The sequence below is a fragment of the Neltuma alba genome, unplaced genomic scaffold, assembly GCF_004799145.2.
Source record: "Neltuma alba isolate B1F8T4 unplaced genomic scaffold, ASM479914v2 tig00002944_pilon, whole genome shotgun sequence".
NCBI classification, from domain to species: domain Eukaryota; kingdom Viridiplantae; phylum Streptophyta; class Magnoliopsida; order Fabales; family Fabaceae; genus Neltuma; species Neltuma alba.
In genome coordinates, this window is record NW_021633078.1 from 326,992 (window position 1) to 340,756 (window position 13,765).

Consider the following 13,765-nt stretch of genomic DNA (forward strand, 5'->3'; position numbering starts at 1 on the left):
TTTTTTTTTTTTAAATCCTTTCTAATAATGTACATTATGGTTATCCTCTTGATGAAATCATGAAAGCCCTTTTACTATATTTATAATTAATGGGGATATTTCAGAATAAAAATTATAAGTATTCGTGAGTTCACATGTATTTGCATATTTGGTGAATTGGACGGTTTGGCAGAGGAAGTAGCTGGTGTCTTTCGTTTTGTCAACTTAATTTTATCCATTTCTCTTATCATTTTATTTAATATTGATACAATTCCTATGATTAATTATAAATATGCTTTTGGCCTAAATTATTATTATTTTTGTTCAAGAATTATAAATTTAAATGCTATAAACATATTGTAATAAATTTTTATAAATAATCACAATGTGGGAAAAATATATTGATAATTATTTTGAGAAGGGATAATTAATCCACAGCTCTTTATAGTTTCAACTAATTTTGAATCAGGTTCTTATATTTTTTTTCTTTTTATCAGGTCCTTATACTTTTACCTGTTTTTAATTAGATCCTTGTATTTATTTTTCTTTTTATCAAGTCCTTATAAGTTCACCTTATTTTTAATTAAGTCCCTGAATTTTTTATTCTTTATTTTATAAATTCTAATAGTACTATTATATAAACATAAAATAGTATATATTATTTAATATTAGTTTATAAACAATAATATTCTAAAGATATTGAATTATTATAATGATTTTAATTTTTTCAGCAAAAAAATTAATTGTTCTAAAAAATTTTCCTGAATTAATTAATTCTATTACTTTTTTATTACATAATTATTAATTTAATTTAATTATTAATATTTTATATTTCAGTATTAATCTATTTAAATAAGCTTATATTTAATTAATAAATAAAAATTAAAACTACATGGATCTGATTAAAAATTTAGTGAAATTATAAGGACTTAATTAAAAGAAAAATAAATACAAGGACCTAATTAAGAAAAGGTAAAAGTATAAGGACCTGATAAAAAGAAAAAAAAACTATAGGAGCCTGATTCAAAATTCATTAAAATTATAAGGACTTACGGATTAATTAACCCTTTTGAGGATCTACTTTTGGTAATGACATCAATGTAATAAGTACTTTCCTCAGCACTCATATTTAGATGAGTTTACACGCACACACCCCCCAACACCCACATTTTACTCATGCACAAATATTCTATTATTTCTGGTCCTAATTATAAGAGCTAGTTGACTAATTTGAGAAGAATTAAGTTAGTTATTTATAATGAACAAGTATTATCTTTCCTAAAATATCTTTACTAATCAAGTATGTTGGCCAGAACTATTATTGTTAGAAGGATTTTTTTGAAAAAAATGCATAAATATGAGAGAAAAAGTGGATTAGGTTTTATATTTAGGACCAAAATAAAAGTCAAACAAGATCTTATATTAAGGATCGTAAAAGAAAGAAAGATTCAAGATGATAATTTACTTGTGATTCGTAAAAGACATTCCCAGAGTATAAAAGAAGGAAGCTAACAAATTTCCCTAGCTAAGTTGAATTGGAAAGAGAATAGAAGACGCAAACTACTCCGTTAGCACTCACCACCAGTTAAATAAACAAATCGCCTTGATCGCAAGTGTAAGACATAGAGAAATATTCTTTATTGTTAGAGGAGTTGCAAGTTTTAATTGGATGCTTTATGGCAATTTAGTATTTGTAAAGTTTTGACATTTCGTCTTTCTAAATAACTATAATTTTTAAATTCTTCTTAAATAAATATCATCTCCTTTGGCAGTTTAACATAATTTTCCCTTGATCTCAACACTAGTGATGGAGGCAGAAGCTATGGAATCTTTGCTAATATCCAATTCAGACAACACAGAATCATCTGGCAGTTCAAATCCAAATCCGACTAATCAGTAAATTACCTTGACCACTTAACTTGTGGCATTCATTTTCTATGGAGTTGTTATTTTCACTCAAACTTCAAGTATTATCCGCAAATAATTTTACTCAAGTGTTCTCCCACAGATTGAGTTTGGACCAGAGGTTTCAAATCGTGAGGAGTGTTGGGGAAGAGTGCATTCAAGAAGATGAGCTCCTAAATTTGCTGGCAAAAAAGCCTGAGCCTGTCTGCTATGATGGGTTGGAACCCTCTGGTCGCATGCACATTGCTCAGGTACCCAAATTTACCAAATAGTCTGAAGTTTAGTTGACTTTGATTAATCCGTCATCTGAAAATGTAGTTGGGAAATGGACACTTTTAAGCTGTTGGATAAACTGAATGGAGAATTAAATCTTTTGTTCTGTGACTTGTGCAGGGAGTCATGAAGACCATAAATGTGAACAAGCTCACATCTGCAGGGTGCAGAGTTAAGATATGGATTGATGATTGGTTCGCAAAGCTAAACAATAAAATGGGAGGAGATTTGAAGAAAATTGAGGAAGTGGGCCGTTATTTCATTGAAATCTGGAAAGCTGCTGGGATGGATATAGACGGAGGAAAGGTAGAGTTTGTGTGGGCATCAAAGGAGATTAATGCAAGAGCTGGTGACTACTGGCCTCTTGCATTGGAGATAGCTCCAAAGAACAAAATAAATGATGAAACCGGGTACTGTTGGTTGGGTGCATTATTCATTCAGATGCTCTAGTAATAACGATTTATTTGGTATCCGACGTCTAAGTTATTCTTTATTTCCGTCTTCCAAACTACAGCCATCGTCAAATCATGGGACGAAGTGAACAAGATGAATTAACTGGAGCCCAAATCTTTTATCCATGCATGCAGTGTGCTGGCGTGTTTATCCTCAAGGTGCATTTTTCATATTTCAGTAAACATCTTAAGGTGCCTGCTTCCATTATAATATTAAGTCAATATATTAATATTAATTGTCTAACTTTGTCTGTCCCAAGTCAAATTTTTTAAAAGAGCTGTTTCCATGTATACATTCCTAATTATTGTAGTTTTAGAAGCGATCATAGCGTTTCAAGATCATAATTGCACTTTTAGATCCTTAAAAGCCTAGTGTACAATTATTGTCTGATAAGCAACTTTTACTTTTCCATGATTGGTGAAGCATAAAAATGGAAATTTCTAGATATTAAATTTATAGTTTATTTGGCATGCTGTCCTTTATTGAAATAGTTTGTGGTTCCATTTGTACATTTCTTGCAGTTTCTCTTCTGAAACTACATTTTTTCATTTTGCTTGAAACATGTTTGTGAATATTCCATTAATTTCTTCTTTTAAAGTAGGCCGACATTTGCCAAATGGGAACGGATCAGCGTAAAGTGAGCGAACTCACTACAAAGTATTGTGATGACGTTAAGGAGAAGAATAAGCCTATCATCTTGTCACATTGTATCATCCTTTTTTCCTTTCCTGAGAAATTTTGTATTTTGGTTGGATATATCTCTTAATAATTGTTACGGTGTTGATTTACAGATATGTTACCTAGCTTACAAAAAGGGCGAGAAAAAATGTCAAAAAGCGATCCATCATCTTCCATATTCATGGATGATGAGGAGGTAAGCGTGGGGAGGGTGTTAAATTTGTCGTATAGAAAATGTGAAGATGCATCGTCCCATGTATTCCGTAATAAAATAATCTGTTTTAATTCAACTGTTCATTCAGCACTCCCATTCTGACATTTGAACTTCTTGTTTGGATAATATTAGGCTGAAGTGAACTTGAAGATAAAGAAGGCTTATTGTCCACCAAAGATTGTGGAAGGAAATCCGTGCTTGGAGTACATTAAGAATCTTATCATACCATCGTTTAATGAGTTCTTAGTGGAGCGCAGTGCAAAGAATGGTGGAAATAAGTAAGTTTTGCTGCCTTTTGTTGAAACAGTTTGTGGTTCCATTTGTGGATGAGTGGGCTCCTATTAGTTCTCGTCATGTAAACTCCCCCCCCCCCCTATTAATTACCACTTAAATTATTTTGGTTTCCATGAGTTTGTTTTCTCACTGCCTGGGTCTTGAATGGTTCTCAAGATCTATCATTTGTATCATTGTTTTTAATGTAGGACATTTAAGAGCTTTGAGGAGCTTATTGCTGACTACGAAAGTGGGGGGCTACATCCAGCTGATCTTAAACCGGCTTTAGCAAAGTCGTTGAATAGACTTTTGGAGGTAATTTTTGTACCCAAGTTTGTGCTTATTATGTTTTCCGCCTCCAAGTTTTGAAAAGAGTTCCAAATTTTTCAATTCGGTTGTACAAGTATTATTTGTTCTTAAACAGATTTATTCTAAAAGACTTTGCCATATATTTTGCTAACATATATCAATGCCACGTTCTTGTGCTGAGATAGATAGATATATATAGAGAGAGACCTATGTGGTCTGCTAACCCTGGAGAGATAATATATATCAATTTTAGAGGGGGGGCTTTGACGTGTAGAAAACTTTTGTAAGAAGACACTTCCGGAGATAGCATTAAAGACTAAAGAGCGAGCGAGAGTAGGGGTAGTAGCTGCAGCATCACCAAAGATCTTGGACTCTTAAAAAAAGAAAACCTCCCCCCCCCCCCCCCACACAAAAAAAAAGAAAAAGGGGAAGAATAAAGTCTATTTGTTCTGTAAACCTAGGATATGTAATCTGTATTAACTTTGATTTTATGACTTTTAGACAAGGGGCTCAGACTTGCAAAATAGTTTACCAATAACATATTTCCTGTTTGAAAATGTGTGCATACGCACACCTCTTACTTTATCTCCTTTTACGATATGGTGCAAGGTGAATCCCTCTTTGTTTAAATGTGCAGCCTGTCAGGGAACACTTCAAAAAGGACAAGTATGCTAAAGATATTCTAAAAAGGGTCAAGGTGAGTGATGGAACCTCTAAAATATGGAATTCCAATTCCAAGTAACATGAAACTGCCGTGACCTGTAGCATGCATACTTATCTAGACCTTTCAGGCTATTCATTTGGCTAGAAACTTATATTACACAAATATGCATTATACATTTTTTTTCCCACGTCTTTACCAAAATTTTTTACAACTTTAGGATATGGATACCATCAAGGCTACCCCAAAAGAACCACCACGAGAAGCTATGGAATCTTTGTCCATACCCAATTCAGACAATGCAGAATCATCTGGCTCTTCAAATCCAAATACAACTGATGAGTAAATTTTCTGGACCACTTAACTTGCAGGTTTAAATTTCCATGGAGTTGTTATTTATACTCAATTTTTAAGTGTTCTCCACAGATTGAGTTTGGAACAGAGGTTTCAAATCGTGAGGAGCGTTGGAGAAGAGTGTATTCAAGAAGATGAGCTCCTAAATTTGCTGGCAGGGAAACATGAGCCTGTTTGCTATGATGGGTTTGAACCCTCTGGTCGGATGCACGTTGCCCAGGTACCCAAATTTACTGAATAGTCTGCTGTTTTCTTTGCTTTGATTAATTCATCATCTGAAAATGTAGTTGGAAAATGGTAAAGTGTATTGTTTCTTACACTTTTGGGCTATTGGATAAATTGAATGGAGAAAGGCATGGCAAGAGCACCGCTTGACATTGACGGCATTCTTGCTTTTTAGTGGAATCAAATCTTTGGTTTTGTCACTTGCGCAGGGAGTCATGAAGACTATAAATGTGAACAAGCTGACATCTGCTGGGTGTCGAGTTAAGATATGGATTGCTGATTGGTTTGCAAAGTTAAATAATAAAATGGGAGGAGATTTGAAGAAGATTGAAGTAGTGGGCCGTTACTTGATTGAAATTTGGAAAGCTGTTGGGATGGACATAGATGGAGGAAAGGTAGATTTCATATGGGCATCAAAGGAGATTAATGCAAGAGCTCATGAATACTGGCCTCTTGTATGGAATATAGCTCAAAAGAACAATGTTAAAAGGTTAATCAGGTAATTGTTGGTTTGGTGCATTCAGAGCTTAAGTAAATGACTTATTCGGTGCCCCACATCTAAGCTGTTCTTGATTTCTGTCTTCCCAACAACAGGTGTAGTCAAATCATGGGACGAAGTGAAAAAGATGAATTAACTGTAGGCCAGATCATTTATCCATGCATGCAGTGTGCTGACGTATTTTTTCTCAAGGTGCACTCTTCATATTTTAGTAAACATCTCACCATTATAATATTAATTCAATACGTTAATATTAATTTCCTGACTTTGTATGAAGTCATTCTAGAATTAAATTAAACAACATTGAGTGATAAGTGTTGATTTTTTTTCCCCCAAAAGAGCTGTTTCCATGTAAAGATTCCCAATTATTATAGTTTTATAAGTAATCATAGCGTTTCAAGATCATATTTACACTGTTAGATCCTTAAATGCCTAGTTTACTGCCAATGATTCTTGACGGAGAAAAGTGGAAATTTCTAGATATTAAAAGGGTTCCTATTGAGTTATAGTTTGCATCCTTAATGCCTAAGGGAGAGTTTGTCGGGTAAAACCTTCCCGAGTGTACTTTGGTCTTGAGATTTTTCTATCATAGTTCTTAATTTGATTCTTTTTTTTTTTTTTTCTTATTTGTTATGACTGTGTAAATGGCTTCTTCTTACAGAGCTAGAGATTTTATGTTTTCATTCTGGCATTATCATGCAATGATTGATCTGCATTACTTCATTCTTCCTTTGTTGGTTTTTAGTAAATAAATTCATGGATGTTGTTACATTTCTCGCGGTATTCATCTTTGATGTTGCTCGTATTTTCTTTTCTGAAAGTGCCTTCTCCATTTTGCTTGAAATATGTTAATGAATGTTCCATTAATTTCTTCTCTTAAAATAGGCCGACGTCTGCCAAATGGGAACGGATCAGCGCAAAGTGAATGTACTCGCTAGAGAGCACTGTGATCACATTAAGAGGAAGAACAAGCCTATCATCTTGTCACATCGTATCATCCTTTTTTTCCCTACTTGAGCAGTTTCGTATTTTTGTTGGACATATCTCTTAATAATTGTTTCGGTGCTGATCTGCAGATATGTTACCCGGTTTACAGCAAGGGCAAGAGAAAATGTCAAAAAGTGACCCATCATCATCCATATTCATGGATGATGAGGAGGTAAGTGGGTGGAGGGTGTTAAATTTGTCATACAGAAAAGTGAAGATGAGTAGTCCCATTCTTTTATATTGTGTAATAAACTAAACATTTTTAATTGAATTGTTCATTCAGCACTCATTCTGACATTTTAACTTTTTGCCTGGATAATATAGGCCGAAGTGAACCTGAAGATAGAGAAGGCTCATTGTCCACCAAAAATTGTGGAAGGAAATCCGTGCTTGGAGTACATAAAGTACCTTATTATGCCACAATTTAGTGAGTTCTTAGTGGAGCGCAGTGCAGAGAATGGTGGAAATAAGTGAGTTTTTTAAGTTTTACTGCCTTTTGTTGAAGTAGTTAGTGGTTACTGGTTCCATTTGTGGATGGGTGGGCTCCTATTAGTTCTCCTAATGTAAACTTTCCCTCTTGTTAATTGCCACTTGAACTATTTTGGTTCCCATGAGTTTGTTTTCTCACTGCTTGGGTCTTGGATGGTTCTCAAGATTTATTATTTGTATTCTTGTTTTTAATATAGGACATTTAAGAGATTTGAGGACCTTATTGCTGACTACGAAAGCGGGGAGCTACATCCAGCTGATCTTAAACCAGCTTTAGCAAAGTTGTTGAATAGAATTCTGGAGGTAATTTTTCTACCCAAGTTTGTGCTCACTATATTCCTCCTCCGGCTTTTGAAAACAGTTTCAAAATTTTCAACTCGGTTGTACGAGTATTATTTGTTTTCAAACGGAGTTGTTATGAAAGATTTTGCTATATATTTTGCAACCATATATGGATGCCACATTCTTGTGGTGAGATAGATGCATAGATATAGAGAGAGCCCTGTGTAGTCGGCTAATCTGGGAGAAATAGTATGTATTAACCAAAAGTTTGGGGGGCTTTGACTTATAAAAAACTTCGGCAAGAAGATATACTTCTTGTTTTAACTTCAATTTTATGATTTTTAGACAAGGGGCTGAGACTTGTAAAATAGTTTGGCAAGTTTGAGAACGTTTGCAAACGTATAACTTTTACTTTATCTGCTGTTAGTATATGGTGCAAACTAATACGTCTTCATTTGTGTGGGCAGCCTGTCAGGGAACACTTCAAAAAGGACAGTAATGCTAGAGATCTTCTAGAAAAGGTCAAGGTGAGAGATGGAACCACTCAAATATCTTGTAAACAATGTTTTCGATGCTGCCTAGCGATTTCTGCTCTTCTTGGGACCTCCTTGTTGCATTGCGTTTTTAAGGGAATTGGTGTTTGGTGTGCAGGCTTACAGAGTCACCAGATGATCCCATACGCTAATTTGGACTCCAACTTCAGTATATTTAATTTTTCAACAGCCACCAAATTTTGCATCACCAGATTTACCTTGTTAATTGTAAGACACAGTGGCATCTCTCTAGAGAATTATGTAAATTATTGGTTTAAGATACATTCTGAATGAGTATGGTGGTACATTTTGCTCAGAATGTTTGCTTTCATTTCATGTTTTCCCTGCAGAAGCCCTTGTGAGCTCCGTATTAGTGGGCATAAAATCAACGATGCGATGAATTCTGCTACTTTTTATGGCGTCCTCAGGGTTACAATTGCATACGCATCCATCTTCTTAGTCCTCCATGTTCAATGTCATGTTATTGGAGGTTGTGCACATTCACATTAACTTACCATTCTATCTTAACAAGTTAAAATTATGATACTCATAAATATAAAACCCATTTTATAATGCAATATACTACAAAATGAGTATTATATTTAGGATTAGAAGAGTAATGTTCTTTCTCATATTGAATCAACTAGAGTGGAAGGGCCATATTCACACAAAATAAACTCCAGACTTGATTTAACATTGAGATAAATTACAAGGGCCAGTGAATTTTCGTAAAATTAATAAGAAGCATCAAAATTAGTGTAGGTGGGAATCACACAAGTTGCTAAACATTAAATTTGATAATCGAACTATCAAGTCTAAAAAACCGGCCTGATTAATCCATCAACTCATAGTAAATTTTATTCCTATTAAAAAGTAAATATTTACGAGTCGCCAACAAAAAATTAATACTCGAACAATCTGTGCATCCATACCAAAACTCAAACACTAAGATGTCTATGAAAACAAGTGGGATAATGACATCCTCAAATTAATAGATGTTGGCTTCCGAGTCTCAAGCCAAGATTTAGCTCAGCATCTCTCTTGCTAGTATTTATATACAGATCTCATCATCAATGAATAAGGAGAGAGATTTCTCATTCAAATTCTGCTGTATATGAAAAGATTTTGTTAAAATATGACTATGTAAGCCAGAAGAAGCCATGGCTGTGAATTTGTTACACTGCCGTGTCCAACAGAAAGGCCCAACGGTAACAGATAAGTAGCAGAAGGCAGAATTACTAACCTAAGTGAAGCGAAGATTCTGCCAGAGCACCTATATTCTCAGCTCAAAATCAATATCATCTTCTGTTTCAACACATTATAGAAGAGGGGCAGGGAAGGGAAGGAAAAAAGTCCACACCTCAGCGCACCCCAAATATCTCTTCAGGTGGATCATAAATGTTCTGATCAGGAAAGATCTCTTCAAAATCTTGTTTCACTTTATTTCTCAAAAGCGGATACGGAAGGAGTCCTTTCAACAAAATTCTGAATGGCAACTCCTCTGGTGGATCTGGAGAATTCTTCATGTGTTCATATACGTTCATTGCATCTGCAGGAGATCCATACTTCAAGAAACCCCTAATAACTTCAGTATATGTCTGAGAATCAGGGAACTGGTTCTCCTTTTTCATGCTTTCCCACAATTGCATTACTTCATCCATCTTCTGTGACCTCGCTAATGCAATAATCAAGTCCTTGTACACGAATACATCAGGCTTGTACCAATCTTGTTTTTGTATCACCTTAAACATCTAAACATTCATTAAGGGATCTGTCAGCCCAGGGATATAAGAATAGCTAGCATTAAATACCAACATAAAACATAAAGATGTTCATCAAAGAAACTAAATCTAAAAAAAATCGTTGTGTAAGCTAAAGATTTTCTTATGACACCAAGAAACTATATCTAAAGATGTTCATCAAAGAAAGTAAAGATTTCATGGATGCATCTTTGGGCATTTTAACAAACAAGTTAAAGATTAAATCACTTCCGGTTTTGTATGACCGAAGTCGTTTAACATGTCAACAATTGAGATATTCGCCCCTGTAAGATAAATTTACTTTCTGTCAGCTAAATCATAACCCAATGACAAAGAGGGACCAGACGAGGGAACCAGTTAAGAACTAACTAAAATTCTAAAAATAATGAAGTTTATTAACTAGAAAGAAAACGATGAAGCCACATAAGAATCAGAACGAAAACAAACCATGACAGCCAAAGAAACTTCTTCCTGGCGCTCCAACTCACTGAGAACGGCAATCATGTCCATCTTCAAAAGCCTCAACACGTGAGACTTTATGAACTTTTGAAGCTTCTCCTCATCATTCTTAAACCTCTTCAAACCCAATACTACAGAAAGTGCTTCTTTGCCTATAAGCTTCTTTCCTCTCCAAAGGGGTCCTCTTGGCCTTCCATCGTGATATTGCTTCAAAATCCACATCGTTTTATCTGAACTGCATTCTACTTGTGGAATCATCGATCTACTGGGCAAAAAAGACTCTTGCGTCGGAGTTCTCATGATGTTGCGAACAAATATGGCAGACAAGTAAGGGATTTTCCATCTTGAAATGGCACGACTTGCCATAAGAATTAACTGGATGTTTTCTAGTGACCCTAACAACTGATCAGAAGCCTCCTTCAACAAAACTGAGGAAAGAGGACGAACATACACGGGACTCCAATTGCAAACTTAATATCCTGGAATTCACAAACAAGAAGTCAATTTTGTTTTTAATTTATAATTCAACCATTTTGAGTGAAGCAATAAAAATGCTAATGACAACTATCGGCACAAACATGACTATGGAAGGGAACACTAATGACAACGTAATTTCTACCAGTCCACTGAAACTAGCAGACGAATTAACCAAAGACATACCAGAGCAGGGGGGAAAAAAAAAAAACTGGAGCAGATAACATGGCCATAACAAATTAAACCCATTGTCTATTAGATAAGAGGACAATTTTAAGCTAAAGGGGAACCCGAAAGAAAGAGAACTAGAAGCTTCAATAATCTTGTTTCAACTCACAAGGATGAAATCAACTGCAAAGATAAGCGGGGGAAGGGATTTCAAACTGTCAAAAATGTATCAGATGTAACAGAAACCAAGATGTACCCCATGCTTCTCTCCATAACAGTCGGCAGATGAAAGTTCAAAAGAAAGAATTGAATGGGTCCTGATTGAACATGAATAATAAGGTCGAGAAATCTAATGTTACCGTAAAAGACAAAAGAAACGGCAAGAAATCGAGATATAAATGGAAGTGAAACGCGCAAAATCGATTGGAGAACATACGCGCACATAATACGCAAATGTACACGGGACCGGAGACAGTGACGACGCCGTGAGTCCGTAACCGAAGTGGAAGAAATTTGGAAATGGATTCAGGGTTTTAAGGAGCGTCGGGTTTTTTTGTTTTTGTTTTTGTTTTTTTATTTTTGGGCAACAAGGAGCATCAACCTTGTTCTAGAAAATAAAACATACAAGTAAAACCGGATGTTTTGGAAAAAATCATAAAAAAAAGACTGTCAAAATAAAAAAATTATAAATAAGAACATATTATAATATTAGTATAAGTTTTGACAATAATAGTATAATAGTATGGGTTTTGACAATGATTTTTATAAACTGAAGTAGTAATATATATGACATATTTTTGTTTATATTCTAAGTATAATTGACTCCGTAATTTATATTTTGGTTTTAGTTCTATAGACACTTGAAACTGATGATTGAGTTTATAATATTATTGGATCTAGTGTACTTTAAACTAATGCCATGATAAAAAATTATAGAATCAGTTTTGTATACAACAGATGCTATATTTAATTAAAAAATCCTAACCTTTTAAAATTAAATTACAAAAATAAATCTATTTTAAATATAACATGTGAAAATTTTAATTAAATAAAAAAATTAAAAGACAATAGTATTATAGTTACATTATAACTGATTTTTTAAGTGGCTCATTAACAATTTTTTTTAACATTTTTGGCTTTATTATGGGGTCAGGCTTGAGGGTCCGTTTAGTATGAAAGAAAATGAAAAGAGAGGAGGAAAGGAAAAATTTTGATAAGCTCAATTTACAAAATTAAAAAATAGAGTTAAAAGCTTTTAATTAATTTTTATTACTTTTTTCTATTACTTCTTCTCTTTATTAAAATTTCAAAACCCCACTTCTCTAATTTTTTAAACAGAATTTATTAAAATTTTCCTTCCCCATCCCTCTTCTCTATTTCTCTCGTACTGAACAGTATCTTAGAGAACTTGTTGCCATAATGTTAGCTGAGGGCCTCCAAATGGCCCACAATTTTTTATTAAATGGTTTTAATTAAAAAAAAGTTCCCTTTACAAGTTTTTGGGCTTTACATAGTTTCAAGTAAAGGTAGTAATTGAAAATGCTGTAGACACTACTGCCTTAATACCATTTTCTAATGACGAGGCAAAAATAGTAGGAGCTAAACAAAATTTTATTTTTTTGTCTGGGAAGGCTAATCTCTAAAGTTGCAGTTGATGTATGAATAACGTTATGATTTTCTTTCATTCGCTAGTTAAAATGGTATACATTTTTAATTTTTTTATTAGTTACAACAGTCGAAAGATTTTTTGGGTTCAAATTCTTTACATGCAACCGAAGCTAATGCCAAAAACAAGTAAAATGGCTGGAGGCGATTGGCTTTTGTTGTTGTTGACATGGATGATTTCATTGAATTAAATAGGGTTAATTAATCTGGAAGTCCTTATAGTTTTAACCAATTTTGAATTAGGTCTTTATAGTTTTTTTTCTTTTTATCAGGTCCTTATACTTTCATCTATTTTTAATTAGGTCCTCACATTTATTTTTCTTTTTATTAAGTCCTTATAATTTCACTAAAATTTTAATTAGGTCCATCTAGTTTTAATTTTTATTTATTAATTAAATATGAACTTAATTAAATAAATTAGTACTGAAATATAAAATATTAATAATTATATAATAAAAGATAAGTAATATAATTAATTAATTAAGGAAATTTTTTTAAAACAATTAATTTTTTTTGCTAAAAAAATAAAATTATTATAATAATTCATTATTTTTAGAATATTATTGTTTATAAACTAATATTATATAATATATACTATTTTATGTTTATAAAATAGTACTATTAGACTTTATAAAATAAAGAATAAAAAATTCAGGGACTTACTTAAAAATAAGGTGATCTTATAAGGACTTGATAAAAAGAAAAATAAATGCAAGGACCTAATTAAAAACAGGTGAAAGTATAAGGATCTGATAAAAAGAAAAAAAATTATAGGGACCTGATTTAAAATTGGTTGAAACTATAAGGACTTGCAGATTAAATATAAGGAAGGAGATTGTGGAGCGCCCTTTTCTTTTCAATTAAGAGTCTTCAAGCAGGATGTCATTAACATCATTTCTCTTGATTGGTTAAACATATCAATAATTCAATTTTTTCGTATGGTCTTTTTTTAATTGAACATTTATAATTTTTTATTTTTGACTAACTTATTTAAAATTATCATAGGTATCTCCACAATATGTGCGAGAATTTGGGTAACATTAATTATTACAGATTCTTGTACCCATATCCTATCTAATTGTGTAGAAACAGTAGTGTAAGTGAGATAACGTCCTATATTGGGGG

General features: G+C 33.3%; 2 protein-coding genes across 4 annotated transcripts; one reads left to right on the forward strand and one right to left on the reverse strand.

Moving 5' to 3' along the window:
• The first annotated feature begins 1,801 nt into the window (after positions 1-1,801).
• Positions 1,802-8,329, forward strand: LOC114739858 (tyrosine--tRNA ligase 2, cytoplasmic-like). The gene is made up of 18 exons (XM_028927959.1): positions 1,802-1,875; positions 1,988-2,135; positions 2,278-2,567; positions 2,672-2,768; positions 3,212-3,317; positions 3,402-3,484; positions 3,635-3,780; positions 3,985-4,090; positions 4,722-4,785; positions 5,117-5,319; positions 5,534-5,823; positions 5,919-6,015; positions 6,709-6,814; positions 6,900-6,982; positions 7,135-7,280; positions 7,497-7,602; positions 8,049-8,108; positions 8,233-8,329. The coding sequence occupies exons 1-18, from the start codon at positions 1,802-1,804 to the stop codon at positions 8,251-8,253; spliced, it is 2,226 nt and encodes a 741-aa protein (XP_028783792.1). The 3' UTR covers positions 8,254-8,329.
• A 738-nt stretch (positions 8,330-9,067) lies between these two features.
• LOC114739850 (protein THYLAKOID ASSEMBLY 8-like, chloroplastic) lies at positions 9,068-11,439 on the reverse strand. Of its 3 annotated transcripts, none has more exons than XM_028927950.1 (3): positions 11,335-11,439; positions 10,322-10,812; positions 9,068-9,865 (listed from the first exon to the last, which is right to left on the reverse strand). In XM_028927950.1, the coding sequence occupies exons 2-3, from the start codon at positions 10,697-10,699 to the stop codon at positions 9,476-9,478; spliced, it is 768 nt and encodes a 255-aa protein (XP_028783783.1). In that variant the 5' UTR covers positions 10,700-10,812; positions 11,335-11,439; the 3' UTR covers positions 9,068-9,475. The 3 variants fall into 3 exon arrangements, with proteins under 3 accessions (XP_028783783.1, XP_028783785.1, XP_028783784.1); XM_028927952.1 differs by having other exon boundaries at positions 11,412-11,431; XM_028927951.1 differs by lacking the exon at positions 11,335-11,439 and adding an exon at positions 11,145-11,239.
• Positions 11,440-13,765: the final 2,326 nt, after the last annotated feature.

Excerpts from the sequence above, each read along its gene's own strand:
- LOC114739858 (XM_028927959.1), top strand. The coding sequence starts at position 1,802 with ATGGAATCTTTGCTAATATCCAATTCAGACAACACAGAATCATCTGGC. Across the intron at positions 3,781-3,984 it reads GCAAAGAATGGTGGAAATAA|GACATTTAAGAGCTTTGAGG; the intron begins GTAAGTTTTGCT and ends TTTTTAATGTAG. Across the intron at positions 7,603-8,048 it reads TGTTGAATAGAATTCTGGAG|CCTGTCAGGGAACACTTCAA; the intron begins GTAATTTTTCTA and ends TTGTGTGGGCAG.
- LOC114739850 (XM_028927950.1), bottom strand. The coding sequence starts at position 10,699 with ATGGCAAGTCGTGCCATTTCAAGATGGAAAATCCCTTACTTGTCTGCC. Across the intron at positions 9,866-10,321 it reads AAGTTTCTTTGGCTGTCATG|ATGTTTAAGGTGATACAAAA; the intron begins GTTTGTTTTCGT and ends ATGAATGTTTAG.